Here is a 27,901-nt window from a genome sequence, read left to right as displayed (position 1 = left end):
AAGAATGGAGGAATTGCTGGCGAACGAGGCGATTTCGCCTCTCGGTGGGGGGGCTGTGACGTCAATGACAGTCGCCCACGCCGCGGGGACGCGCTTCCGGTGGGCGTCGGTGCGGCATCACCAGTCTGCGACGTTGCCGTGGTGGGGCTGCTGGCGTCTGAGGCTGAGCCTGAGGCTGCGGCGACGACGACAGCGACCACGACGGCGGCGACGACTTGAGCGGGGGCGGCGGCGGCGGCGGCGGCGGGGGCGGCGGCGGGGGCGGGGCCTGTGGCAGTGGCAGGGGCGGTTCCGGCCTCCGACGCTAGGCCCGTGTCGGCCTCCGCGGTTTCCGCGCCGGCCTGGTATGTACAGATGGCTGCTTAGTGTCTTCCACTCCATCTTCCGGAGGCCGCGCGGCCCCCCCGAGCCCGCAGCTCGGCCCCTGCTCAAGAGGCGGTTATCGGACAGGTGAGAGGCGCGGGCGGGGCCGCGAGCCGCGAGTGGGCGCCGGCCGGGGGCGGGGCCGCGAGCCGCGAGCCGCGAGTGGGCGCCGGCCGGGGGCGGGGCTGCGCGCGGTGGCCCGGGCCCGGCGGGGGAGGGGCGGGAGAAGCCGCCTCTGCCGCGCCCGCGGCGGGGGGCGAGGCGGCGGCCCCCGGAGATGCGGAATGACGGGGGGAGGGGCAGGGGCTGCCCGCCTCTCTCTGGCCCTTTCCTGCCTGCCCTGGCCTTGGTTACCAGTGCCCCAAGCCCCGGCATTTTTATTGGCATTCCCGGGGGGTGCCGGCTGCCGACCCCACCGGTGTCTAAAGAAGCCGGAGGGAGAAGACGCCCCGCATCAGATGGGGGCGATCGGAACCCCCCTTGGTAACCACTGGTGGATGAAATCTTCGATGTGTTTGGTTTTTTTTTTTATTTCTTAGTGAGACAATTGGGTTAAGTGACTTGCCCAGGGTCACACAGCTAGTAAGTGTCAAGTGTCTGAGACCGGATTTGAACTCAGGTCCTCCTGACTCCAGGGCCGGTGCTTTACCCACTGCGCCACCTAGCCGCCCCTTCGATGTGTTTTAAGGCTGGGATTTTCAGCGCAAATGAGGGTTTTTCCAGTAGAAGCTATTTTCCAATACAGAAAGGGCTGGTTGCTTAGTGACTTCTCTTTTGCCTGTGATTATTTTCGGTGCTACTGCTATTAAAAAACGAGCCCTTTAACTGCTTCAAGTGAAGTGATTGCTAGTATGTAGTTCTAGCTCAGAACATTTTTTTGGAATCCATTTGGTAATAAAGTGGGAGTAGAGGAATAATGGAATGATTTGGTATTTCTGCATAATGGAGTGCTTATGCCTGATAGGGCCATGGTGTTGATTTTCGGTTTTTTTGTCTTTTTTTTCCTCAGAACTCCAGCCACTGATGAAACAGAAGCCAAAAGACCACGATTAGGTACCAGATATTCGTTTTCAGTTCTCTGTGTGGTGGTGTTGTCGTAGAAATAGTAGTAGAAAAAAATAACAATAAATTTTTTTTAAAAAAGAAATAGTAGTAGAAGAAGAAAAAGTTGAAGAAAAAAGAGGAGAGAAGAAAGAACAGAGGGAAACTTCTTTGGGGGAAAATGTTATAAACTATACCCAAAACAGTGTCGTGGACTGTTTTGGAGGCTAAAACCCTCCTCCAGATACTTCCCTCAGTGCCGGTTGTTGGGTATGCAAGCCCAGGCAAGCTGGAAAGGCTTCTGAGTTGTCACCTGATTCAACAGTCAGGGGTGCTCATCACCAGTTAGTATTTGTTTGGCCACTTCTGTGGCCATAATATGAAAGGATGAAAGCACCCTTATTGTGGGTAGAGTCTTAGTGTCATCCCCCATTTCTCTGCCTCTGATAGAAGCATATAAAGACATATGTCTTTAAATGGAAAATGTATTGCACAAGCTTCACTGAGATAGGCAGCTTGGTATAGTGGGTAGAGAAAAGAGCTCAGAATCAAGAAGACCTGGATTTAAATGTTACTTCTGACATATACTAACTGAGTAACCTTGGGTAAAGCAAGTAGCCTCGGTGCCTCAGACAACTTTGAAGACTCAAGTTACACCACAGTGCCTGGCCTGGCCGCCTCTGTCAGAATAATCAAAGTTCTAGACTAAAAAGCCCCGCAGGTTCATGGCACTTGAGTGGCTTTTGGTGCCTTCTGAGGGTAGGTGCCCCCACCCCTGAGGTTCCTCCACTCTTCCTTGTGTGCAGCTCTGCGCTTTTATCAGTTCTCACTAGAAGTCTGCCCCCATCACCAGGTGAGGGATCTCAGACTCTCCATTTCCACTGCAGACCCACCTCTCACCTCAGCTGTCAGGCCTTGTGAGATCTGACTTCACATCCTCTCCTTTGCACTCACAGCCACCACTGTGACTTGCTCTTCTTTTCAGGAGGATAAAGTGGAAAGGGATTGGAGAAGAGGAGATGAGAGAGCAGAACCAGTGGGTTCAGCAGAGGGGCAGGACAGGGGCAGAGCCTGTGCATGGGAGAGGCAGGGCTGGAGAGAACAGGGCATAGTCAGGACCTAGAACAGGGTTGGACTTCCTGAGGAGGGGTGGGGGAGGGGGGAAGCTCATCGCAGGAAGGAATGGGCATTGTGATCACATAGCAGTTGCTTCACTTTTTTCTCTGCATTTATGTTGTGGTTACTGTGTTGTTTTCCTAGTTGTGCTGACTTTTTACTGCAACAGTTTACATTTCTCTTTACTGGATTCTTCATATTCCTCATTTCTTATCACATCTTGTTCTATTTGTGTGCCATGATTTGTTTAGCCATGCCTCAGCCAATGGGCATCTGCTTTGTTTCTAGTTCTTTACTATTGGGGAAAAATACTGCTTTAAATATTTTTGGTGTATGTGGATCCTTTTAAGATCTCTGTCCTTGACACCTCCTTCTGGTATGTATGATCTCTGGAACAAAGGGTATGAACATTTCAGTTCCTCTTCTCTCCTCTCCTCTCCTCTCTTCTCTTCTCTTCTCTTCTCTTCTCTTCTCTTCTCTTCTCTTCTCTTCTCTTCTCTTCTCTTCTCTTCTCTTCTCTTCTCTTCTCTTCTCTTCTCTTCTCCCCTCTCTTCTCTTCTCTTCTCTTCTCCCCTCCCCTCCCCTCCCCTCCCCTCCCCTCCCCTCCCCTCCCCTCCCCTCCCCTCCCCTCCTCTCCTCTCTTCTCTTCTCTTCTCTTCTTTCAAATTGGCTTTCAGGCTGGTCAGCCCAATCTAGGGTTTCAGCAGCAGTGTATTAATGTGACTGTCTTTCTGTGGCTTCTCTAGCACTGACTGTTCCCATCTTTGGGCATTTGGGCCAATTTTGCTGGATTGAGATGAAAGTCCAAGATTATTCTGATTTTGTTATCTGAAGCAATCTTTCAATTAGTTGTTAATTTTGAGAACTGTTCGTTAGTATCCTTTGAACACTTAGTTCGGGGTGGGGGTGGTGTATAGTTCCCCATATGTCTTGGATTTCAGAATCTTTTCAGAAATATTTGAAGGAGAGATTTTTTTCTTCATTTGACACCTCTCCTTCTTACCCTAGCCACATTAGTTTTATTCAAGCAAAAACTTTTCAACTTGATGTAATGAAAATGGTGTATTTTATTGTTTTTGATTGCACTCTCCCTTGTTTGGTTAAGAGCTCTTCCCACTAGCCTTAACTTTGAAAGCATACCTGGTCTGGTTCCCCTCAGTTTTTTGTGTGTTTTTTTTAATGGTGTGACCTCAGTCAGGTTGAATATCCATTTGGAGCTTATTGTGGTATGTGGTATGAGATGTTGGTTAAAATGGCTTTTCTGGGGCAGCTAGGTGGCACAGTGGATAGAGCACTGGCCCTGGAGTCAGGAGGACCTGAGTTCAAATTTGACCTGAGACACTTAACACTTACTAGCTGTGTGACCCTGGGCAAGTCACTTAACCCCAATTGCCCCCCCTCCCCCCCCCCCCGAAAAAAGACTTTTCTATAAAACTGTTTTGAGAAGACTTTTTTTGTTGCTTTCTAAAACTGTTCAACTCTGTACTTGGGGTACCCTCTTAGACTGTAAGATTTAATTGGGCAAATGAGCCATTTTCAGCACACATTGACTGTAGTAGACAGTTAGGGTGAAGTGTAGCGGGGTGATATTTAGAAGAAGGGAAGGATTGAGCAAAGGTCCAGGGACACCTCTGTCTTATGGGGAATGTTCCCCCTTTGTACTCTCAGGTGATGGTGACTCAGAATCAGTCCAGGATCCAGCAGGAAGATGGGATGGGAGCAGAGCCAGTGCTGTGGTGCTGTATGGGCCAACCTTCACAGGGTCTTCTTGCAGCTTCTTTGTGCCCCACTGGGTCCGGCTTGTGTTAAGTCCACAGAATCTGTTCCGTGAGACCAGTGACCTTTGATCTGAGGTGGTACCTGAAGCAGCTTTCCCTGGTGCACTGGGGCCTCATCCTCTGGCAAGAGCCTGCCTGTGTTTGAGGCTTGGGGAGGGAGGAGAAATGGTTGTTTAGAAGCAGTGTTTGGTTTTCCAAAGCTGATGTTGTTGGATGAAGAAAACAGGAAGCCTAGCTGTTTCACCTGGAGAAGTTTCTAGAAAAGAACCTTTTCTAGTTTCTTTCCTAATTCTAGTAAAATTATTCACTGGACAGATCCGTGAAGGCCTTTCTAAAACGTGCCAGGCACTGGCAGGCGCCGCGTCTGCCGTGAGTTAGGGCTTGACCACAGGTCCTAAATTTAGAGCTGGAAGGGACCTCAGAGGCCGTTGAGGCCAACTCCCCCCCACCCCCCATTTTACAGAGGAGGAAACTGAGGCCCATGGAGGGGAAGCTGCCTCTCCCAGGTTATCCAGGTAGTGAGTATCAAAGGTGGGTTTTGAACTCAGGCCCACAGACTCGGGAGCCCTTGCCTTTCTAGTTAACTAAATGCATCTACATGTGCCGTCAAAGCCCTTTCTGAAAGAGAGAATCTTTTGGTTGTAAACTTTTCATTTTGTATTTCTTGGATTTGTAGATTCCTTGATTCATCGAGTCAAGAAGAGCATCTGGGATATCACCAACTTATTTGGCACTCCGGCCCACCTCAGTCCGAGGTGCCCGGAGGCTAGCGACTGCAATGGCTCGCATACGGGAGGCTCTCCCGGAGAGGTCAGTGGGAAGGAAAGCCAGACCCAGTTTGTGGGTCCTTGTCAGTTGCCCTTGTCTTCAAAATGACAAAGATAGGAAAAACCATTTTCAGAATTTAAGATCTGTGTAAACGGGATAATCACTAACATTTTAATGGGAGAAATTAATGTATGTATATATATGCAGCATCTGTGATTTCTGTCTTATATTACTGTAAGAGGCTTTAAAAATTAAAATTTGGATACTCTTAAAGACAGTGGAGTTTTATGCACTAGGATGCTTTTGGTTTTGTTTTTTTATTTTTTTTTTTTAGTGAGGCAATTGGGGTTAAGTGACTTGCCCAGGGTCACACAGCTGGTAAGTGTTAAGTATCTGAGGTCGGATTTGAACTCAGGTCCTCCTGACTCCAGGGCCGTTGCTCTATCCACTGCGCCACCGAGCTGCCCACACTAGGATGCTTTTGATAAGAAATTTGGGGTTTGTTTTTTGTTTTTTTAAAGAAGAAGTTTCTAATCATAATGGTTTCTTTGTTGTTTTTAAGGCACTTCCCAGACATTCACCATCTAAATTGACAAAATCTGGACCCTGGAGAGATGTGCTTACATCGGGTGAGAGAAATATCAGATGATTCTTTTTCCTTTTTCTCATTTTCAGTACATGAAAGGGAATCATTCTAACCAGGTTGGAGTTGTGGTGGGGGAGAAAAAGAGTAAAACCAATGCTGTGAACCTCAGGAACATCTTTTCCCTTTAATTAGGGCTTCTGTTCAGTGTCGCTGCCTGCCCATTCCTCTGACCTTGTGGCTACTTTATCTCAGGTTGGGGACTGCTGCTTCTTTCATTTGCTCCATGTCGTCCTGGAGCCTGGGACACTGAAGGCTAATAACTAGTGTGTCTTTCCCCTAGGAGATGGGCTAATTTGGCAGGAGGTGTGATGCAGGGTAGAGAAGACCTGGTCTTTGGACTCAGCATTGTCTGTTCTCCAAAGTGAAGCAAGCAGGTTTGCTGCTTCTCTTCCCTCAGCTGGTCCTGGACCCCTCCTGAAGGCCTTTGATGATGCCTGTGGCAGAGAATGCGGAGCCGGCCAGGTTTCAGGACCTTTGTGTGCCCATGACTCGGAGCCATCTTTCTTACCTAGTTGGCCAATTCTGATGACAATTAGAATAATTCTCTTAGAATTGTTTAGCGTTCCAAGCATCACAGAGTGACAGTCCAGGAAAAGTCCTAATGCTAAAAGGCTGCCTGCAAGTTGTTGAGGGTTCAGAATCCCATTTAGGATGCTATCTGCTATAGGAGAAAAGAAGTTGAGGTGTCTAAGGGAGAGCTCCCCAAGGGTTCCCTTTGGACTTGTTCGTTCATACATTTCAAGAAGTTTATGGGATGTGTCAGGTCACATAAGAATAACCAGTTGTTCTCCCCTTTGTGCTGTTTTGAGGCTCTCTTCTTATTTTGAGTTTTAGATAGGGCCTGTCACATCTTAGTCCTTGGAGAGGCAGAGGAAAGTTGCTGGATGCAGTGATGTAATTGAGAAAGCCAAAATCCTTAGTTGGGCTTTTTTTTTTTTTTGGAGGCAATTGGGGTCAAGTGACTTGCCCAGGGTCACACAGCTAGTAAGTGTAAAGTGTCTGAGACTGGATTTGAACTCAGGTCCTCCTGATTCCAGGGCCGGTGCTCTATCCACTGCGCCACCTAGCTTCCCCTTAGTTGGGCTTTTCAAATGCAAAGGAGTCAAATGCTCTAGTGTCCCCTCCCCCCCATTCCCAGTTGCTAACACACTTTTATTTGTAGGTAATAAAACCCGAAATGGAGCAAGTAAACATTCAGATAAAGTGAGTCGAGATCACCACCACCACCACCACCACCACCACCACCATCATCGACGCCACGCTATGCCTTCCTTTAGGTAATTCTTGCTTCCTGATAATTCTGCTTTTCTGTGCATAGGAATGTATCAGCTTAATAGCGACACATTACAAAGACCTTGAAATGTTTTCCTGTTTGCGTTTCTGTTTTCTGATTGTTTAGGGTATAAAGTGTGTCACTGATAAAGTCTTTAACAAGACAGCAGACAAAAAAGAGCTTTCCTCAGCTCATAGTCACCGCAGGTAGATGAAAGACATGTTAGGGATGAGGAGGTGACCCTCCCTTGTGGCCCCATTGCACTGTATCCCCAGCCCTGAACGGTCTTAATAAAATCCCTAATTTAGGGTCAGATCGAATCCTTAAGTTAACCTTCTTTTAAAAATATTCTGAGTGTTTTAAATGATGGCTAGGATCCTGGACTGTCCCCCAGAAGTCTGTCTCCATTTGGGTTAAAGTAGTTGTAATGGTATGTTTGTGTGAACACATCTGAGCCTCCAATACTCTGAATCCCTCCAAGCTCTGGGTCCAGTGGAACAGGCAAGAAAATACTGCATATGGTGGGTTCTCACAATTGGTCAGCCCCCAGGAATGAAGTAGGGGTGCATAACTCCAGGGGCAGTGATGTGGAGGCTTTGGGTAAAGTCGTTGCTGGGAGTGGGGGGGGTTGGCGAGGGGCAGTGGGGCATTCAGTGAGGCTGTAGCAGGAGTTGGAGAACTAGGAAGGCCTACCTTGGAACCCCAGCTCTGCCGTGCTCTAGCTAGGATCTGGACCTCTACTTGTGAAAACCTTATGCAAATCGGCACTCTGGGATGATTGTGCAAAGGGCTAGTGTATTTGTGGGGCATTCATACCGCAGGACTGCCTCTACCCAGTCTCCCAATGGGGCCTGGAGGTCTTGGACATCTGGTGTTTGAGTCTTGTTGATCATTTCTGTTCTATCCAATAGTTTTCCTCGTAACCAGGAAGCTTATAACAAAAGAATGAGTGGCCGTCACTCTGGCAAGTCTCCCCCAGACAGTTCTCTAGCCCGGAAACAGCACGTTCAGGACCGGAACCTTTCTGAGGGACCCCCTGCAGAAACCGGCAGGGCTCTGAGGAGACCACGATGCACTGTGGAAGAGGCAAGTCCAAGGGGATCGCTTTGGTTCTCTTTTTGCAAGGACCCCGTCAGCTGGAAGGTAAACTGCGCCTGCCTGCCTGGACGCCCGGACTCCTCTGACTTGTCGTGCTTGCCTTTGGCAGGGTGCTTGTACGTAGCCCACAGCAGAGGGCGGAGGTGATCCTCCTTCACTGCCCACTGAGGAAATCATCTCATGCCTTCCCCACGCACACACGTGAGCGGCCAGCCTTGCCCTTGCTCTGTCCTCAGGCCTCAGCTGGCCTTTCTTCTTTGGAAGTCACAGAATCGCAGGATTGTAGAGCTGGGGAGGGACCGTAGGAGTCATCCAGTCTAATTTTCTCATCTTACAGGCAAGGCCCAGAGAGGGTCGATGAAATGCCCAGGCATATACAAGCAGGAAGGAACAGAGCTGGGATTCGAACCCAGGCCCTCCAACTTCAAGTTCTTCCCATTCCCTCTCGGGACCATGTGCACATTTGTGCTGCCTTCTCCCCGTTGTGATTGTTCTCTCCTAACCTCTTGTTCACTCACCCTGTTTTCTTGGGGACATCAGCACCATACTCATGCTCTTTTCCTCCCTCCATCATCTTTAGGGGCTGCAGGATGAATGTTGCGGGCCCATCTGACACTTGGACCACAACAATTGCTCCACTCTCCGGACACCGTTTCACAGATCTGTCCACCCTTCCTGTTCCTGTGCTTAGTGTCTCTCCTCTCTGATTGCTGCCTCTTGCCCATTCCCACCTTCACTTCCTTCATTCCTGTTTTTTGATCTTTTCATCCCTTGGGCTTTTCCAGTCCATGGCCCAGGGCTGGCCTAACCTCCCTCCGCAGTCAAGCCGTGACTCTGAGGCTGCCAACGTGATCAGCCCAGACCCCACTCATAAGCCCTTGGGCCCTGCCAGCAGGTTCTCAGCTCTGGCAGCTCCTGCCACTGGACCAGAGCCACCTTTCTCCCAGGGGTTCTGAGAGCCAATGGGGAAATCAAGCTGACCTCATCCCCGTAAATGTACACTATGTGATCTAGTCAGGCTGTCCTTGCTGCTCAGCAGCAATCCATTCTTTAAAGGGGTAGGAAAAAACTTGAATAAAGCTACTAGGCACGTTGAAAGAAAGCTGACGGTACATTGAAGCGTTGTGTTTGTGTCTCTGGGTTGGGGGGTGCAGTCCTTGGTCCTTATTTCAGAACTTTCTGTTGGGATGTTTTGTTGCTGCTGCTGTTCTTTCCATTTGGGTGGTAGTGGTTCTGTTTCTGGTCTATGCTGGTTTGCATCATTCACACAAGTTGTCCCATGGTTCTCTGCACTCATCATTTCTTACAACATAACCACAGCTCACTTAGCTGTTTCCAGTCGATGGATGTCTGTTATATGTTGGACCTTTTTTGTCATTTACCTCCTTGGGACACAGGCCTAGCAGTGGAATATTGGGGCTCCTCAACAGTTTTTCTGCTTTGTTGATCACATCCCTAATATGACTGTCTCACAACACTTAGTAGAGATGGCTTAACCTCCACCTTTCCTGAGACGTTGGAAGAGGAACTTCTCAAGTTCCTTTCTTCTAGTCATTAGAACTTAATTATGTTCCCCACTTGTCCTCTTTTTCTTCATTCCTGTCTTCTTGCCTTCACCTCCTTACTGCTCTCGACTGTGGCTTCCGTCACCATCACTTTGCTCAGCTTTGCCTTTCCAAGGACACTGTCAGCTTCCTAATTGCTGAATTAACTGTCCTCTGTAGCACTGGAAACTCTTGACTATGCCCCCTTTCTGGATCCCCTTCTCCCTTGACTTGTGACTGATCACATGGGCCTTATTTTCTTCTTCTTTGCTGGATTCTCATCCCCTTTCCACCCCATCATCTCAGGTTCTCCCTGACCTGCTGTCCCTCAGTAACCTGATTTCCTGCCTTGATGCTCAAGATTCTCAGAGCTTGGTCTCCACTGCTCTTCTGAATCCGGCTGCCTCTGGGCTCATGCTGTCTAAATGGGGACAACCCTCAGCACAGTCTTTCCTCGGCAAATGGTGCCAATTCTATGCCAGCTGGGATTCATAAGGCGGGGAGCTCTACTGCTCATACAAAAAGTGATGTGGCAAGAGGAGGGAATCCCCAGGAGTCTAAGGATGCCTTCATTATCCATTTCGTTGAAGGCAAAGGGAATCGATTTTCTGGGGACAATCCCAGCTAGGTCTCTTTCTTAGTCACTACTGGCAAGATTCTTGCCAGAGTCTTCCTTAATAGGTCGATCCTTCACCAGGAAGATGATGATCTACCCGACAGCCGGTATGGCTTCAGAAAGGGCCGAGGAACAGTTGACAAGGGGTGTACTGCCCAACAACTTCAGGAGAAATTCCAGGAGAACAACAGAGGTCTTGTACACAACAGCACGCTGTGGTGATTGTGCAAAGGGCTGGTATATATGTGGGGCATTCATACCGCCGGACTGCTTCTACCCAGTCTCCCAATGGGGCCTGGAGGTTTTGGACATCAGGTGTTTGAGTCTTGTTGATTATTTCTATTCTTTCCAATAGTTTTCCTTGTAACCAGTAAGTTTATAACCAAAAAATGAGTAGCCGTCACTATGGCTGCCACCTGGTGAGCACAGAAGCCGGGTCCTCGCCATGGATTGATTCTCTGTGTGTGGGCCAGTCTTTTCTTTATGTACAACGTTCTTCGGTACTGTCCGCTGTTAGGGTTTGTGGGAAAACGATGTCAAAATTTGGGTCCCTGAAGAAGTTCATCAGTATCATACATCAGTTTTATGATGGCACGCTTGCTCTTGCATTTTCCCAGTCACCCGTGGAGTGAAGTAAGGCTGTGCACTTGTTCCCATGCTTTTTAGCAGGGTGTTTTCAGCAGTGTTGTCAGACACTTTCAGTGAAGAATAACATAACATCAAGGTCAGCTACCTCACTGATGGTAAATTATTCAATCTGAAAAGTCTACAAGCCAAGACTAAAATGGAGGGAATGTTGGTGCGTGGTTTTTTGTTTGCAGATTATTGTGCTTTCAATATAACCTCTGAAGTTGAGACGCTTGTGCTCATTTTGGCTTAACACCACCAAGAAAAGACAGGTGTTCCATCAGCCAGCACCACACCATCCATGTGTGGAACGGAACCATCAGTAACACCAAATGGAGAAGTTTTGAATACATGCTTAAGTTCACTTACCTTGGCAGTATACTTTCCAGGGAATGTCCACATCAATAATGAGGCTGACACACGCGTTGCCAGAACTAGCTCAGTGTTTAGGAGGCTCCAAAGGAAAGTGTAAAAGAGAAGAGGTATTAGACTATCAGACCAAAGACTGACCTCATTAATGTATGTCTGTGAAACCTGGACAGTATACTATCACCATGCCGAACTGAATTGCTTCATTCAAATTGTCCTAGGAAGATTCTGAAGATCACCTGGCAGCATAAGAACCAAGACACTGAAATCCTCTTAGGCTAAACTGCCAAGCATTCAAACTGCTGCAGAGAGTGCAGCCCCAATAGGCTGGCTACATCGCTCAAATGCCAAACATACACTTGCCTAAAAGACTGACTTACAGAGAGCTCACACAAGGGAAATGCTCACATGGAGGTCAGAAAAAGCAATATAAGGACTCTCTGAAGAGCTTTGGAATTGCTTATGTGACATGGGAGACGCTGGCAGAAGACCACCCAGCATGGTGGGTCCTCATCAAAGAAGGTGCTGTGCTCTGTGACCAAAGCGGAATTGCCGTAGCTCAAAGGAAGCCCTCGATGCGCAGCTTTAGAGAATCCACCCCAAATGTCCACATGGATTATTTGTGCCCGACGTGTATTGGTCTGATCAGCCCCAGTCAGGTACACTGTACCTTGATGCTATCATAGTGGGGTCATTTTGGTCCTCTTTGAGAAGGAAGGACAACAACCAACCATACTCAGTCTTTCCCAAATCAAGTTCATTATGTTTCTCTGTAACACCTGGTTCTTACTTCCCTTTCAGCTAGTTATATCACAATTCACTTGTGTTACAACATGTTAGTATTATCTCTCCATCCCCTTTTATATTCATTTTATTCCCAAATCTTGTCACTTCTGTCTCTGCTATATTTCTCTCAACTGTCCCCTTTTCTTTCTTCCCATTGCTGCCCATCCCCAAGTTCAGACTTTGATTAGCACCTGCCATGGTTGTTCTAGTGCCCTCCAAACAGGTCTTCCTGCTCCATCCTCTCTCCACTCTCACCCATCCTTCATGTGGCTTTTGTAGGAATCTTCTTTCGGTATAGATCTGGTTACCCTAGTCCATTTCTGCTTTCCTCTATGTACCTGCAGGCTGTGGTTAAACTCATTTCCCTTCTGCCTTGTTCTTAATGTTGTCTGGGTTGGAAATGGCCTTTCTCCCCCTTTCTTCATCTCCTGAATTACCAATCATCTTTAAAGTCCAATTAAATGTCACCTCTCTGACATTTTCTGTTTTATCCTCCACTCCTACCTCAAACCTCACATAGCACTTTGAAACTCTCCAGAGCACTAAACTTTAGGTTACTTTGATTTTAGTTATTTGTGTTTGTCATCTTCCTGTTAGACAAACTTCATATCAGTCAATCAAGCATTTGTCAAGCACCTGTTATATCCCAGGCCCCGAGGATAAAAGAACATAGGATAAAACAGTCCCTGCCTTCATGCAGCTTATAATCGAATGGGAAATCTGTGAGGTTAGGGACTACGTCTCAGTCCCTAGAGCAGTGGGCATTAACTCGTGGTGTTTAGTAAATGTTCATTTACATTTAAAGCTAGAAGAACGAAGGACAACCTTTAAGTATGGTGCCCTCCGGCGCCCTTGGACAGTGCCTTGGATAATGGCCGTGTAGGGCCCAGAAGCACCCAGGGAGCTGCCACCTGGCAGGCACAGAAGCCACGTCCTCGCCATGGATTGATTCTCTGCGTGTGGGCCAGTCATTTCTCTGTTGGCTTTTGTCAGCATTTCCTTCCTTTCCCCAGGGTTTTCAGAGAGAGGAGAGAGAGAAGTATCAAAGGCTGTTGGAGCGACTTAAAGAAGGATGCCATGGAAACTGTCTCACTCCTGTCACTGCAAACCATCACGGGTAACGACAGGCTGGCGGGTTGAGGGGGCTTGTGGTTTTGGTGCTTCTGTTTTGTCTTGTGAGAGGGTGAGTCAGGAAGGGCTGGGTGGGGGAGTGGTCAAGGAACAGCTGTCAGCTTCTGCCCAAGCAGCTGTGTTTGGGCCCGTGGCTGTTCAGAGGACAAATCTGGTACCCCTGTCCAGGTGCTCATAGACTTGAGGCTCCTGGTGCCTCCCCTCTCAATGTTTGGCTGCTCGGTTTTGCTCTATTGCCAGGATTCTTTACTCCCACCCAGGACCCAGGATCATTTTCTGATGTTCTTGTAGATTCTCTGAGTGCTGGATCTGGAGTCGGGAAGACCTGGGTTCTGGTTCTGCCTCTGATGGTCACAAAGCTGTGTGACCATGGGCTAATAACTTAGCCTTTCTGAGCCTAAAGTTTCCTTAGCTACAACATGTAGATAACAGTAGCATTAGTACCCATCTCAGAAGCTCATGCTAAGAATCAAATGGACCAATGTATGGAAAGTATTTTAGAAATGGGAGCTGGTGCTCACTTTATCATCACCAATAAAACAATCTCTGGTTTTAGATGTTGGTTACAATAGAACATGCCAAGGTAGTGAATAGTAGACATTGGATTTTTGAAAAATTTTTTAAATTTCTGGGAAACTGAAATTTGTCAGTGTCCAGTGAAATCTAGCCATTTCTCAAATTCCAGTTCTCCTTTCCTAATATCTTCTTTTGCTTGTTTTTCCTTCCCTTTGAGTCAGTTAGCAAGCATTTATTAAGTGCCTTCTATGTGCCAGGCATTGTACTAGGTGTCCTCAAACAGCATTCATTCTATTTGGGGGAATACAGGGAAGAACAAATTCATTGATGAGTATATACACAGAGCTGAGGGTTATCAGGAGAATCCTCATGGAAGAGATGATGTCTGAGCCGAGCTCTGAAGGAAGCTGGGGTTTCCAGGCAGGGCTGAGGAGGCAGGAGGAAGGGGAAGATAGGGAGGGGAGCAGGAATGGCCAAGGTCTGTCAGGCTGGAATGTGGAAAGCGGTTGTGAAGGGGGGCAGGGGGGGGGGTGAGGTGGAGGGGAGGGGCATTTGGAGCCAGCCGGTGAAGAGCTCACCACAGGTTGGCCCTGAAGTGTGCTGAGCAAAGATTGGACGCGGTTAACATTGGGCTTTGGGATATCACTTTGCAGGCTGAAGAGAGAGCAGGGAAACCAGGTATGGGACAGTTGCAATGATCCAGGAGAGAGATGGGAAGGACCTGGTTTACCTAGAGAGAAAAGGCAGAATAGACAGAAAGACAAGTGACTGACTGCGTAGGCTGAGGGCAAGCAAAGGTTGTCAGCTTGTGTGCATGCAAGGCTGACAGAGGCCTCAGGAGAAAGAGGAAGGGTGGGCAGGTTTTGGAGAAACAATAAAGACTTCTGATTTGGACACTGGATCAAAATGCCCCGTAGGCCAATAGTGATGAGCTGTCACTGGCTACGTACAGATCTTGGAGAAGTCTGTGTCAATGATTGAACCCACGGGAGCTGGTCAGGCCATTGAGAAGAGCCCCTGGACAGAGTCTGGGGCTTCCACCAACAGTTAGATGGCAGCAGATGGGGGATAGCCCCACAAAGGAGAGGCAAGAGATGATCTAGGACAAGAGAGTGGCCACTGGTACCAGAGAGGTCAGGAAGGATGCAGATTGAGGAAAGACTGTCAGATTTGGCAATGAAAGAGGTTTGGAGAGAACGGTTTCAATTAAGTGATGCATTTGGAAGTGAAATTACAGGGGTGTGCAGAGTGAATGATAAGAGGGAAGGAAGTGGTAGTCATTGGTTCTTGGAGCTTGAATGAGAAAGGGAGCAGAGACAGAAGCATGAGGGGATGGTAGAGGCGAGTGAAAATTGGCTAAGCAGTAAGGACTAGGCCACTGGCCAGTAGGGAGGGAGTGAAGATTAAAGATAAGAGGAGGGGGCAGCTAGATGGCGCAGTGGATAGAGCACCGGCCCTGGAGTCAGGAGTACCTGAGTTCAAATCCGGCCTCAGACACTTAACACTTACTAGCTGTGTGACCCTGGGCAAGTCACTTAACCTCAATTGCCTCACCAAAAACAAAACAAAAACACAAGGAGGGGATCAAGGGTCTCAGAAGGGCTGGCATTGGAGAGAATGGTGTGGGGAGTAAAATGGTTCAACCTACAATAAAAGAGACTGAGGCAGAGCTCTGAGTTCATGGCTCCCTCTAATGAAGAGGATCTCAGCTCTTCCTCACGGTTTGAGAGGCCGCCTTCTTCCAGGACCTTATCTTTCTAAGGTTTAATACCAGATGGTCTAAAGCAGGTGTACAGATTACAGAAATCCCATTGCTTGACATAGGATGTGTAAGCAAAAATGAGTTGGGCAGATCAGGGAGTATCTCCACTGACTAGATGGTCATGAGATGGCCACTTGCTTATGGTGGACAGAGAGAGTGGTCCAGGGGTACAAAAGTAAGTTGGAGGGGGCAGCCAGGGGGTGCAGTGGATAGAGCAGCGGCCCTGGATTCAGGAGGATCTGAGTTCAAATGCGACCTCAGACACTTGACACATACAAGCTGTGTGACCCTGGGCATGTCACTTAACCCTCAATGCCCTCCCCCCCCCCAAAAAAAAAAAAGTTGGAGGACTTTCCATGTAATTGAGTCACTTCTCCCACACTGGGCTTGGTCACCATGACAAGGAAAAACAAGAGTGGAGGGCCTCCAGTTAGCTTCCTATGCTTAAGCAAGTGAACTTACAACTGTAGTTCACACCTCAGAGGCCTAATATACGGAACTTCTCATTGCTACCCCTATAGAACTATATCACACTGATTAATACTGACTAGAACAGAATAGGAGGCCACAGAATTATTTCTCACAATGGGGGATGAGGTCAGTAGGTTGTGAGACATTGAGTAAGTGGAGAAGAGGGAGCTCATGATGAATGGCCTCTTTGCTCAATAAAGTACGGGACCAGGTTTGATGAGAAGGGATGAAAGGTTGAGAAAGAGAAGCTTTGGACCAGCTGTTGTGGGGAGTGGTATAAAGAGTCTGTTTAGGAGGAGTCAAAGGGCTGCCTTGCTGCAGTGAGGGCCCAGTAGAGATTATGAGGTGGACCCAGTCAGCCTGGCGAGCAGCACATGGATGCGGATGGACGGAGGGTTCTGTGGCTGAGCTTGGCGAGGCACGAAGATGATAGGACAAGTGGAGAGGGATGTGGGCGAAGAGGCCAGTGTATGAAAGGGTGGAGAGTAGCGCCTGAGCAGAGGAGACGTTGGTCTGGAGGGACGTCGGTGTTGGAGAGGAGGACTATAAGCCAGGCCCAGAGGAGAGGAAGAGGCCTGGGGCTGCTGCTGACGGCCACCAGGATCCGTCTTTGTCAAGACACTGCGGGATAGAATGGCCTCCAAAGGAGTAGAGGTTGAGCGCTGGCAGCCGGGAGGCACTGGAGGGAGCAATGGGGAGTCTGCTGACTCCTTCCTCCTGGGGAGGGAAAATGAGAGAAGGTGCAGGCAGGAAGACACTGTCATTGGGGAGGGGGGGGTGCGAGAAGATGAAAGGAGAACCAGAGGAGGGAAAGCTTGTTAATGATAGAAGGGAGAGATTCCAGGGACACAGGGGGCGTGATAGAGATAGGGTGGAGGTGGCTGGGGCCCAGAATGTTGGTGGGGAGGGCAGGGTCCTAGGGGCTCATAAAACTACTGGTGGAACTAGTCTAGATAGGAGGTGGCCCTCTTGACTCGAGTGAGGAGGAAGAGCTACAGTGGGTGTCAAGGGTTATTATTAAAGGAGAAATTCATTCCTGACCAGTCTGCTCATGGTTCCTGTGAGAGGCTGATAAGTATGGGAATGAGCTCAGCAGCAAACTAGGGACCAGCAGGCAACTGCACATGTAATTGAAGCCTGGCCATCCCCTCCATGTTTGCTTTCACTTTCCTTCAGGGTCGTTTCTATTTGAGTTCTGAGAATTGAGCACAAGAAGAAGAAGGTTTCCATCTAAGGTTCTGTCCCAGGAGTTTGCAGCTTCCCTCCATGGAGGGAGTGAGGGAGAGGGAAGCTGCCCTTCTCTCGACCTTTTCTCAGCCAGCAAGAGAAATAGAAAGTCCAGAAGCCTCATAACCTTGCTTAAGAAGCGGAGGGGTAGGGCGGCTAGGTGGCGCAGTGGATAAAGCACGGGCCCTGGATTCAGGAGTACCTGAGTTCAAATCCGGCCTCAGACACTTGACACTTACTAGCTGTGTGACCCTGGGCAAGTCACTTAACCCCCATGGCCCCACAAAAAAAAAAAAAGTGGAGGGGTGAAAGCTGGGGCCCAAAGGGTTATTAGTTTGTGCAGAAAAAAGGTGGGGGGCGGGGAGGCCAGGTGTGTTTGAAGTAATGGACCTCGGGTTCCTTAACGCTATTGCAGGTCTTAGGTGTAGCCTGAGGATTGTCACTGGATTTGACTCAACAGTGCCTGCACATGTGAAATGGCATGTGCCAAAGTGGCCAATTTCATTTTGAAGTTTTGGTAAAACAAACTTCATATAGGAATTATACTTGGGATTTATGTCATCTGCAGAATTGTTTTCTTAAGCTCCATTTTGATTCTTGGAGAACATCCAGTTAGTCTAGCCAGAAAGTTGGAGAGTTACATAGATGTTTTGATAATTTTTCACAACCTGGTCTAGATGCTGTTGGGAAAAGAAGAATAAGCTTAATGGATTATGGAGTTTGTTAGGTTAGAAAGGCAATTTAACAAGAATGCCTTTAGTACCTAGCACACTTAGCTCAGATTCCTCAACTACACCTTTCTGTAGTAAAAGACTTAAGATATTTGCAAGTATGCTATAGTTACTTTTTAGTAGTGTAGCTCTGAAATGATCTTTTAACCTGCTGACCAATTAAAATTTTAGGTTCTTACTCTTTAAAGGCCTTTTAAAATAATATTTATTTTTCAGTATTTTGTCTCCATGACATTTTTATGTTGCCACTATTGTCCAGGTTTTATGATTAGAGTAAGATCAAGAGATTGACTTGCCCACAGTCATTTAGTGGTCAAAACTAGATCCTGAAATTGGTCCTCTTTTAGTCCGGGCTGATGTGGCTCCCTGTGCTCCCTAATATATCCCTGGGGTATTTTGTAATTCCTGTTTAGAGAAACTTGCTGAGCAGGGAATGAATGAGTGTCGTGGTCCTCTCTTTTGTTTCTGATCTTCTGAAATTTTGCTGTTCCTAAAGTTCTCATAGATGTCACGTGGAAGGATTAAGGAATGGTGGCTGGGGGGAAGACCAACATCTCGGGATGAGAGCGGGTCAGCTTGTTCCAAAGCAATGTGAGTTCCCCTTTGTAGCCTGGCTTTACAGTCTTCTACTTAGTCCATATTTCATAGTCTTAATTTGAAGAATTATGTATCATTAAGGGCAAAGGACAACATCTTGAAACGTTAAGGTGATTAGAAAGAGGTGATTGAGTGGGGAAAGGTTCCTCTTTGTTATCATCCCCCAAATATATGGTAGCTTTTTGAGATCTTTAAATTTTCCTCCTTTCACCAAATGGCAGTTCTGAACACAAGGGATCCATTCACAGTGAAGACCATGGGTCAAAAATGAAGACCTTTATTCATTAGACACCTTGTTTTGTGAGACATGACTGACAGAATTTGAAATTTTGGTCTCAGCCTTTCCTGGGAATCAGCAGCTTAATACTTAGAAGCCCTCTCAGCCAGAGAGAGAGAGAAGGAACGAGCGCATATGAGCATGTGTATTTCAGTTTTGATCAAGTGTAATCTTTGCCTCATCTACATTTCTTACAGACAAAGTTACTGAATCATGGGGACCGGTTCGTGTTGTGAGAAGTGACAAAAGGTAATTAGCTGATGATTTCTGGGTACTTTCAAGAAATGTTTTTGTAATGGTTCTGTTTAAGAATGTGACATTCTCTAGAAATCTCAAGACTTCCTTGGGTGGAAGAGTAAAAGATCTCTTTGGGCATCTCTCTTGAGGCATCATGACATCTCTGCAGAAAGTCCAAGCTCATCATTCGATGTCACAGTTTGACAGGAACCAGTGAATGTCATTTCCTTGCACTTAGTCTGCTCTCAGTCATCTCCACTGTCATGTTGTGAGAGCAGAATCAGAACAAAAGGGGAAAACTATAAGAGAAACGAAACAAAACCAAGAACAAAAGTGAAAATAGTCTGCTTTGATTTGCATTCAGACTCTGCAGTTCTTTTTCTAGATGTGGAGAGTGTTCTTCATCGTGAGTCTTTTGACATTGTCTTGATCACTGTATTGCTGAGAAGAGCTAAATCTTTCACAAGTGATCATCACACAGTGTTGTTGTTATTGTGTACAGTGTTTTCTTGGTTCTGCTCATTTCATTCAGCATCAGTTCATGTAAGTCCAGGTTTTTCTGAAATCTGTCTGCTCATCATTTCTTACAGCACAATAGTGTTCCATTACATTCACATACCACAACTTGTTTAGCTCTTCCCCAGTTGATGGGCATCCCTTCAATTTCCAATTCTTTGCCACCACAAAAGATCAGCTATAAACATTTTTGTACCTTTTCCCTTTTTTATGATCTCTTTGGGATATAGCTCTAGTAGTGGTATTATTGTTGGGTCAAAGGGTATGCACAGCTTTATAGCCTTTTGGGCATGGTTCCAAATTGCTCTCCAGAATGTTTGGATCAGTTCACAGCTCCACCAACAATGCATTAGTGTTCCAATTTTCCCACATCTTCTCCAACATTTAGCATATTCCTTTTTTGTCATATTGGCCAATTTGGATAGGTGTGAGCTCACCAAGCTCTTTGTCTTCCATTTCTTACATAGATACTCCAGAAGATGTGTGAACTACTCAGGGTGGCCATTGCTTCCTCCAGTGCAGACCACTTTCCATCCAGGCATTCCTGTGCAAGACCCTTTTGTCAACCTTCCATAGGAAAGTTCTGAAGGCTGCCTCTTTGGGTCTTCATTTTTGGGAGACCTTAGGCTCTTTGTCCCACATTTTCCCTATGGGACTGGCCAGTCTCCTTTGTCAGTCCTCTATCTTTCTGAAATGCCATTTTTTTTTTGGTGGGGCAGTGATTTGCCCAGGGTCACACAGCTAGCGTTATGTGTCTGAGACCAGATTTGAACTCAGATCCTCCTGAATCCAGGGCTGGTGTTTTATCCACTGTGCCACCTAGTTGCCCCATGAAATGCCACTTTCAATGTGTTAGTGATTGTGACATGTTGCAGCCTCTTCATATGTATGCTTTGTCCCTCCACTATTCTTTTGGTCACCTGCAATTTTGAGTCTTCTGAGATTTTGGTGTTCCATGTTGGCAGTCATATAATATCACTGGGAAAATACTGTTCTTTATATATCATGAATTTTATACTAGGGGCAGCTTGGGATCCTTGCAAGTGCTATGTCATTTCCCAAGCAAATCCACCCTTGCTCTCTTCTTTCCTCTGGTGCAGGCTAATTCTCTAACTCTGGTGTGTGTCCACAGTCTTGGTACTGTTAGGCTAGCTCATTGGACTTTCCGTCCATTTGCGTGTCATACCCTGGACAATAGGCATCCATCATCCCCTTGTCTTTTTTCTTCTGTCGGTTGTGACTGATCTCTAGAATGAGTGTGAGTCTCTTTGAGGATGCCCTGTTGTCAGGGTGCTGGGATTCAAGAATTTAGGGAGGATCCTACTTTGGATGCTCAGGGAGGCCTTCTAATAGTTAGAGCTGCCTTGTGCTAGACTTCTGGCGTTTTGCTAGCAAAATGTTTTACTCTTTTATGTCTTCCTTGATGTTAATATTCAGAATTTTAAATGTGCTGGAAAAGGAAGGCAGGACTTAGGGATTTTTGCTTGTTTCTCTTTTTTGGTGGGAAAGTCCTGCTCTTTGTGGCAAGGACCCCAAGGCAAGCTCTGGCAGGTTCTGCTTCTCATCTCAAGGGCTTCTCTCTGCAACCCCAAATCAACATATCTGCCTGTCATATGAGAACCAGTCTGGCCTATGAGAGGCTGCAGGGTCACAGCCAAAATGTCAGAGTTTTACTTTCTCTATTGCCAGAAGGGGAAACCCATCCCTGTATCATAGATCCTTAGAATCAGAGAGTTAACAAGATTATACAAATTTAAGCTATTCCGAACACCTGGGATCATATGTTGAGAGTTGGGAGGAACCCTAGAGCTCAGCAAGCCCAATTCCCTCGTTTTCGTGGAAAGGGAACCGGCTCAGAGGAGTTCTGCTGCGTGCCAAGGGTCCCGTGTGCAGCTGGTGGCATTGCGAAGCCTTCGGACTCCAGATACTGTGTTCTTTCTGCTGTACCAAACTTCCTTTCCCATTTAAAACCAAATAGTTTCCTTTTCATAAATGGTAGTTCATTTGCCTGTCTCCTCACCTCACTCCTTGTGACCTGAATTTACTTGTGACAAAGAACAAAACCAGCTGACAAAATGACTCACTCTAGTGGGGTCTGTGATACCTGCCCATAGGGTCTGTTGGCTTAATTCCCAGAGGAGGAAGATGCTCCATCACTTGTTTTCATCATAAAAGTATTTTATTATTTTCCAGTTACATGTAAAGATAGTTTTCACCATTTGTTTCCATAAGATTTTTAGTTCCAAATTTTTCTCCCTCCCCCCTCCCCAAGATAGCAAGCAATCAGATATAGGTTATATATGTACAGTCTCATTAAACGTATTTCTGCATTACTCATATTGTATCGCTTGTTTTCCAGAACAGAGCTGGGTTGTTTCCATTCATCTCTGTTCAGCTGCTTTCTTGGAAGTTTTCATTTACATAATGGTAACCATTGTGTGTATAATTTTCCTTGTTCTGCTTGAACAGAGGAGAGAGTGCCAGTCTCGGAGTCAGGAAGATCTTGAGTTCAAATCTAGTCTCAGATACTTATTAGCTGTGTGACCCATGACAAATCCCTTAATCCTGTTTGCCTTAGTTTCCTTAACTGTAAAATGGGGTATATGCCCAGGAGTTAGATTGTTCAGGTAAAGGGTTTGGACATTTTAGTCTCTGTAAAAAAATTATTTTCCGGGCAGCTAGGTGGCTCAGTAGATAGAGCACCAGCCCTGGATTCAGGAGTACCTGAGTTCAAATCTGGCCTCAGACACTTGACACTTACTAGCTATGTGACTCTGAGCAAGTCACTTAACCCCCACTGCCCTGCAAAAAAAAAAAAAAAATTCCCCCAAATTCTTATCCAACACAGTAGGGTTGATTAACAGTTTCCCCAGCAGTGTATTAATGTGTCTATCTTACCACAATCCTTCCAGCATTGACTTATTCCTATCTAATATTTGGGGGGGGGGAGCAGGGCAATGAGGGTCAAGTGACTCGCCCAAGGTCACACAGATAGTAAGTGTCAAGTATCTGAGGCCGGATCCGAACTTAGGTCCTCCTGAATCCAGGGCCTGTGCTCTATCCACCGTGCCACCTAGCTGCCCCCGAAATACTACTTTTTTTTTTTTTTTTGGTTAGGCAATTGGGGTTAAGTGACTTGCCCAGAGTCTCACAGCTAGTAGGTATCAAGTGTCTGAAGCTGCATTTGAACTCAAGTCCTCCTGACTCCAGGACCGGTGCTCTATCTACTGCGCCACCTAGCTGCCCCCCGTCTAATAATTTTTGCTGATTTCCTGGTTTGGAGGTGAAACCTCAAAAGTTCATTTAGTTTTCATTTATTAGTGATTTGGAGCATTGTTCATGTTGTTATCGATAATGTTTTTATAATCTTCTCTATTTCTTGTTTAACGGTTAGGAATTCTGTCCCCCAACCTTCCTCTTTGACGTCATTTAAGTTTTCTAAAAAGGTTAAGAATTGTACAAGGTTGTATTTATCAACAAAGTTGATTCTTTCTGTTTCTCCCTTTTCAGATATTCTAAGGCAAGAATTCCAGAACCTGAAAAGACAGATGGACATAGACTAGAAGATGAAAATGTAAGTATGGGACTCTATTTTAACATATTTTTGTTCTTTCACTTGAATAATGGTTAATTTTTGGTTCCCACCAAAAAAAAATAAATCAGAGAATTGATAGGTGGCTTTGTAATAATTCATAGTAGGTTCCCTGAATCCAAGGTTTAACTTTTAATTTCATCCATAATTCCATTGTTCTCATTGTGTTCCTTTGATCATGGAGGAGAGAAAACCCTTTCCATCTTGTTTTGGCATCCTTCTCTTGCTGATTTGGTTGCCTGGAATTCAGTGATGAAGGAGGAATGAGTGAGCATCTCCTCTGCCCGACCCCCCAGAGTTATTGGCATTACTACCTAGGTCTCTTTCACTTCTGGGGAAGGAGATGAGTTGTGCTTATTTATCCACCGGGAAGAGGTGGGGTATACTCCTCAGAGAAGGCCACTGTGTACTTTGCTTTGGGAGCTGAGGTTTCTGACCTGCTTCAGGATGTTAGTGTTCAGAGGTTTCTTAGAACGGTCCATTTGGTTTGTAAGCAGTGTCCTAAATAATTAGGAAGAGTGAATTCTCTGTGTCCAGATGAGCTAAAGGAGATTCAGCAAATGCTAATGATTTCAGCAAAATACTTTGCAAAGGTAAGGAGGAACTAAGATGACTTTTAAGTACCAGGATATGGGGAGAAAAGGTTCCTTAGCCTCCCTTTTAGAATGTGTGTTCCTTGAGGAGAGGTATGGTCTAACCCTTCTGTTTCTAACACTAGTGCTTGGCACAGACTAAGTGCTTGTTCTTTTGTTTGTAAAAAAAAAAACCCAAACCCAATTTTTGGTTACCATAGGGTGAGGGTATCTTGACTCTAATCAGCCAAAGAGGTAGTTCTTCTGATCACTGTTACTTTGGGCATATCAACCCCAGACCTGGCTAGGAGGAGTTTGGATCCCTAATGCTACCCAGAATAGGCCCCTCCCCACAATTCCAAGCCCATTTGCTATTAGCCATTAATGACCAGGCAAGTAAAATTCCACAGTGCAGATAAGACAGATATATGTGAGCACAGCTCAGTACCCTCTGGTAGCTGGCAGCCATTGTTTAATAGCAGGGTAGGAGCAACTCATCGTCACTCCTTGCAGCTGAGGTGACTTGTGGGTGACTGGTGGCTGGGTAGGAGATGGCAGCTGAACGCCCGGAGGCCTGATGGAAGGTGACCTGCTGACTGCTCATTTACCTCGCTCCCACAGGGGCTGTTCCCTGAGGGGGAAAGAAGCATTGGGTTTATCTTTGTGAATTCCTTACGTAAAATAATGGATCTAGTATGTGACCTGTCAAGCTGATATAGTCCTTCCACAGAAGTGAGCACTGGTGCAGTGGGCAGGGATGTGTGGGCCTCATGTCCCCTTCCTCTGACCCATACAGTGATAGGCAAGCACATGAATGGAGGGAGGTCAAAGCTACAGGATGGGCTGGTTTGGCTTCCTCTCCTGCTTCCTGTTTGAGAGAAATCCCATGTGTTTTATGTGATCAAGAGAGCTGCAAGTCTAGCATTGAAAATAGTAAAAGTATCAGGCAATTTTCTTTGAACAGAAAAGGGTGCAGCAGCCGGAGCCTGATCTCTCAGAGGAAGTGTCGGCCAGACTTAGCTTGGACAATGGAAATACCACTGCTGATATTGCCACCGAGGTTGCTGCTGATGTTGCCACCGAGGTTGCTACCGACGTTGCCACCGATGTCATCACCGATGTCGTCACCGACGTCACCACAGATGTTGCCACTGATGTCACCGACGTCACCACAGATGTTGCCACTGTCATCGCCACCGACGTTGCCACCGACATCGCTGACGTCACCGACGTTGTTACCAACATCACCGATGTTGTCACCGACATCCCCTACGTCACCGATGTTGTCACCCACATTACCGACACTATCGACGACGTCACCGACACAGTCACTGACACCGTCACCCACGTCACCGACACTGTCATTGATGTCACCGACACTGTCACCCACGTCACCGACACTGTCATTGATGTCACCGACACTGTCATTGACGTCACTGACATTGTCACCCACGTCGCCGACACTGTCACCCATGTCGCCGACACTGTCATTGACGTCACCGACACTGTCACCCATGTCACCGACACTGTCACCCACGTCACCGACACTGTCATTGACGTCACCGACACTGTCACCCATGTCACTGATATTGTCACTGATGTCACCGACGTCATCGACATCACTGATGTTGCCACAGATGTTTCTACTGATGTTTCTACCGATGTTGCCACTGATGCTACCGACATTGCTACAGATGTTTCTACTGACGTTGCTACAGATGTTTCTACTGATGTTGCTACAGATGTTTCTACCGATGTTTCTACCGATGTTTCTCCCGATATTACTACCGATGTTGCTACCGATATTGCTACCGATGCTACTACCGATATTGCTACTGCTATCACTACTGACCTCACTACTGATATTACTACCGATATCACTACTGCTATCACTACTGATATTGCCATCAATTTTGCCACCGATTTTTCCACCAGTTTTGCCACTGATTTTTCCACCAATTTTGCCACTGATTTTTCCACCAGTTTCCCCACCAGTTTCCCCACCAGTTTCTCCACCAGTTTCCCTACCAGTTTCCCTACCAGTTTCCCCACCAGTTTTCCCACCAGTTTCCCCACCAGTTTCCCTACCAGTTTTCCCACTGATTTTTCCAATTTTCCCACCAATTTTGCCACCGATTTTGCTACTGATTTTGCCACCGATTTTACCACCGATTTTGCTACTGATTTTGTTACTGATATGGCTACCAATATTGCTACCGATGTTTCTACCAATATTGCTACCGATATTTCTACCAATATTGCTACCAATATTTCTACTGATATTGCTACCAATGTTGCTACCAATACTGCTACTGACACTGCTGAGACTGCGACTGAGACTGCGACTGATACCGCTACCCCTGCTTTGTTCAAACAGAGACACTCTGGGCCCGAGATGAAAGAACAGCCCAGCTCAGGCAAAGAGAAAGAAAAGACCCCTGAAGAGCCCCCTGAACTCACTGAGGTACTGTGCGTGGCTGGCTCGTCTGGTCCTCTGCCATTGGGACATTGGGACGTTTAAAGTCACATTAGTTTGTCAGGCTTTTGGGGCAAGTTTGCTTTGAACGTCTTTTGGTTGGTAAAGTAGACAAACTATATGTATGAGGAATCAGAGTGAGACACTGGGCAGTCACTTGGACCATGGGAGGGATCATGAGGATGACTTTGGTGACCAGAGCTAATGATAGCAAGGCTGTCACTGCCTTCTGTGTAGCAACAGCTGTAACCTGTGGGGAGGAAAAATGGGCCCTAGTTTTTAGAAGTTAACTCATGATGCTTAAAATCTCTTTGATGTTAGGATTGAGTGCTTTGTGGTTTTTTAGATGAGTGTAGCTTATAAACACATCTTGTGTATGAAAATTATAAAAATAGATTGAAGTTAAAACAATGAACCTAATTAAACATCTCTTCTTAGACTCATCTAAAACAGGAAACCCAGGCTTAAGAAAGTTCCCAAGACAGATTCTTTATGCCTTCTGTCCTTAGAAGTGCTGGTAGGGACACTCCCACTTAGATTTCCTCACCATCACTTCAGATTCAAAACAGCCATAACTCTATATGCCATGTGGTGGCATCATTGGTAACCGTTCGTCAGCCTCCCCATTTTTCATCCATCACTGATTGCTTTTGGTTTTTTCTTTGAAGCAGCTCTCAGCTTCATTCTTCTCTGTTTCTATAGCCCCTAGAAGACCCAGATCTCTTCACTTGAGGCCTCTCAGCTGGGTTTGTGCCTCCAATTTCTGCCTCAGTCCCTCCTCTAAACAATACTGTCAGTGATTTTTTTTCCCCTAAAGCATCATTTTCTTCCTATTTATCCCTGAGAACATGCCCTTTCAGCCTTACCTTCAGGGCTCTCCAGTACACAGCCCACCTTCCCACTCTGGTTTGACTTTCCACCGAAGGGCTGCCCTGATGCCTTTGCTTGTGACGGCCCCTGCTGGGAATCTTGCTCTCCTTCTTTTCCAAATCTTGCCCATCCTTGAAGGACTAACTCCACAGAGGGTTCCTCTGTTACCCCAACTTATCCTGACCTGTCCTTCATCCGAACTTATCCAGCACTTGGGGTCCTAGAATTGTAAAGCTAGAAGAAGCCATGCAGGCCATCTGGTCCCTTAGTGACAGATGAGGCCCAGACAGGGAAACAGTCCAGGTCACACAGATCAGAGAGATGGGGGGAGAAAAAAGACTAAAAGGCAGACTTACCTATCTCATCGGATAGGCCACTACCCCTCACCCCCGTTTCCTCCCACCCTCCTGACCTCTGGCTTGCTGGGAGAGTCTATCACTGAGGGGCTTCTACAGGGTTTTCTAAGGTAGCTTTGTGCTAAGGTGCCCAACTTACACTTGGGTATATGTGTCCAGTACTAGAAGATGTAAAAAGGAAAAAAATAGACTGGGAGAAGGATCAACTTTTAAGTTGTTGGATATTGTGTGTGCAGTAATGGTACTTAGCTCCTTGTTACCTGTGCAGTAGGAGGAAGCAGCAGCAGAGAAAATCAAAGTCTTTTCTCTTGGACTTACTGATATTTTTCTGTCAACTGGGAATTCGCCTCATATCACAACATTGAGACAGGCCCAGATCAGGAAAACTGCCTAGGTTTTCAGGTCTCTCCTTCATCCTCCTCACATTCTGCTCACTTTTTCCGTGCCTAGAGTGGGCAGCACAGTACCACCGTAACCAGTTGCAATCCATCATTTTCCCATTAGGGTAAGAGGCAGGGAGATCAGTAAGGGTCTTGGTTGGAAAG

At 46.7% G+C, this 27,901-nt stretch overlaps 1 protein-coding gene across 2 annotated transcripts in view; it reads left to right on the top strand.

The window, feature by feature from the left end:
- The first annotated feature begins 266 nt into the window (after nt 1-266).
- The window catches only part of SENP2 (SUMO specific peptidase 2), a 42,675-nt gene continuing 15,040 nt past the window's right edge, over nt 267-27,901 (top strand). The window contains exons 1-11 of one of the 2 annotated variants that reach the window (XM_044003929.1): nt 267-450; nt 1,373-1,416; nt 4,975-5,108; nt 5,629-5,695; nt 6,875-6,989; nt 7,897-8,071; nt 13,039-13,142; nt 18,360-18,454; nt 18,935-18,986; nt 23,001-23,064; nt 26,032-26,118. In XM_044003929.1, the coding sequence (XP_043859864.1) occupies nt 347-450; nt 1,373-1,416; nt 4,975-5,108; nt 5,629-5,695; nt 6,875-6,989; nt 7,897-8,071; nt 13,039-13,142; nt 18,360-18,454; nt 18,935-18,986; nt 23,001-23,064; nt 26,032-26,118 (1,041 nt within the window). In that variant the 5' untranslated portion in view covers nt 267-346. The remainder of the gene's footprint in view (nt 451-1,372; nt 1,417-4,974; nt 5,109-5,628; nt 5,696-6,874; nt 6,990-7,896; nt 8,072-13,038; nt 13,143-18,359; nt 18,455-18,934; nt 18,987-23,000; nt 23,065-26,031; nt 26,119-27,901) is intronic. The other variant, XM_044003930.1, reaches the window with a different exon arrangement.

Source organism: Dromiciops gliroides, chromosome 4 (genome assembly GCF_019393635.1).
Source record: "Dromiciops gliroides isolate mDroGli1 chromosome 4, mDroGli1.pri, whole genome shotgun sequence".
In the NCBI taxonomy this organism is placed as follows: domain Eukaryota; kingdom Metazoa; phylum Chordata; class Mammalia; order Microbiotheria; family Microbiotheriidae; genus Dromiciops; species Dromiciops gliroides.
This window is presented reverse-complemented; position numbering and strand designations above follow the sequence as displayed.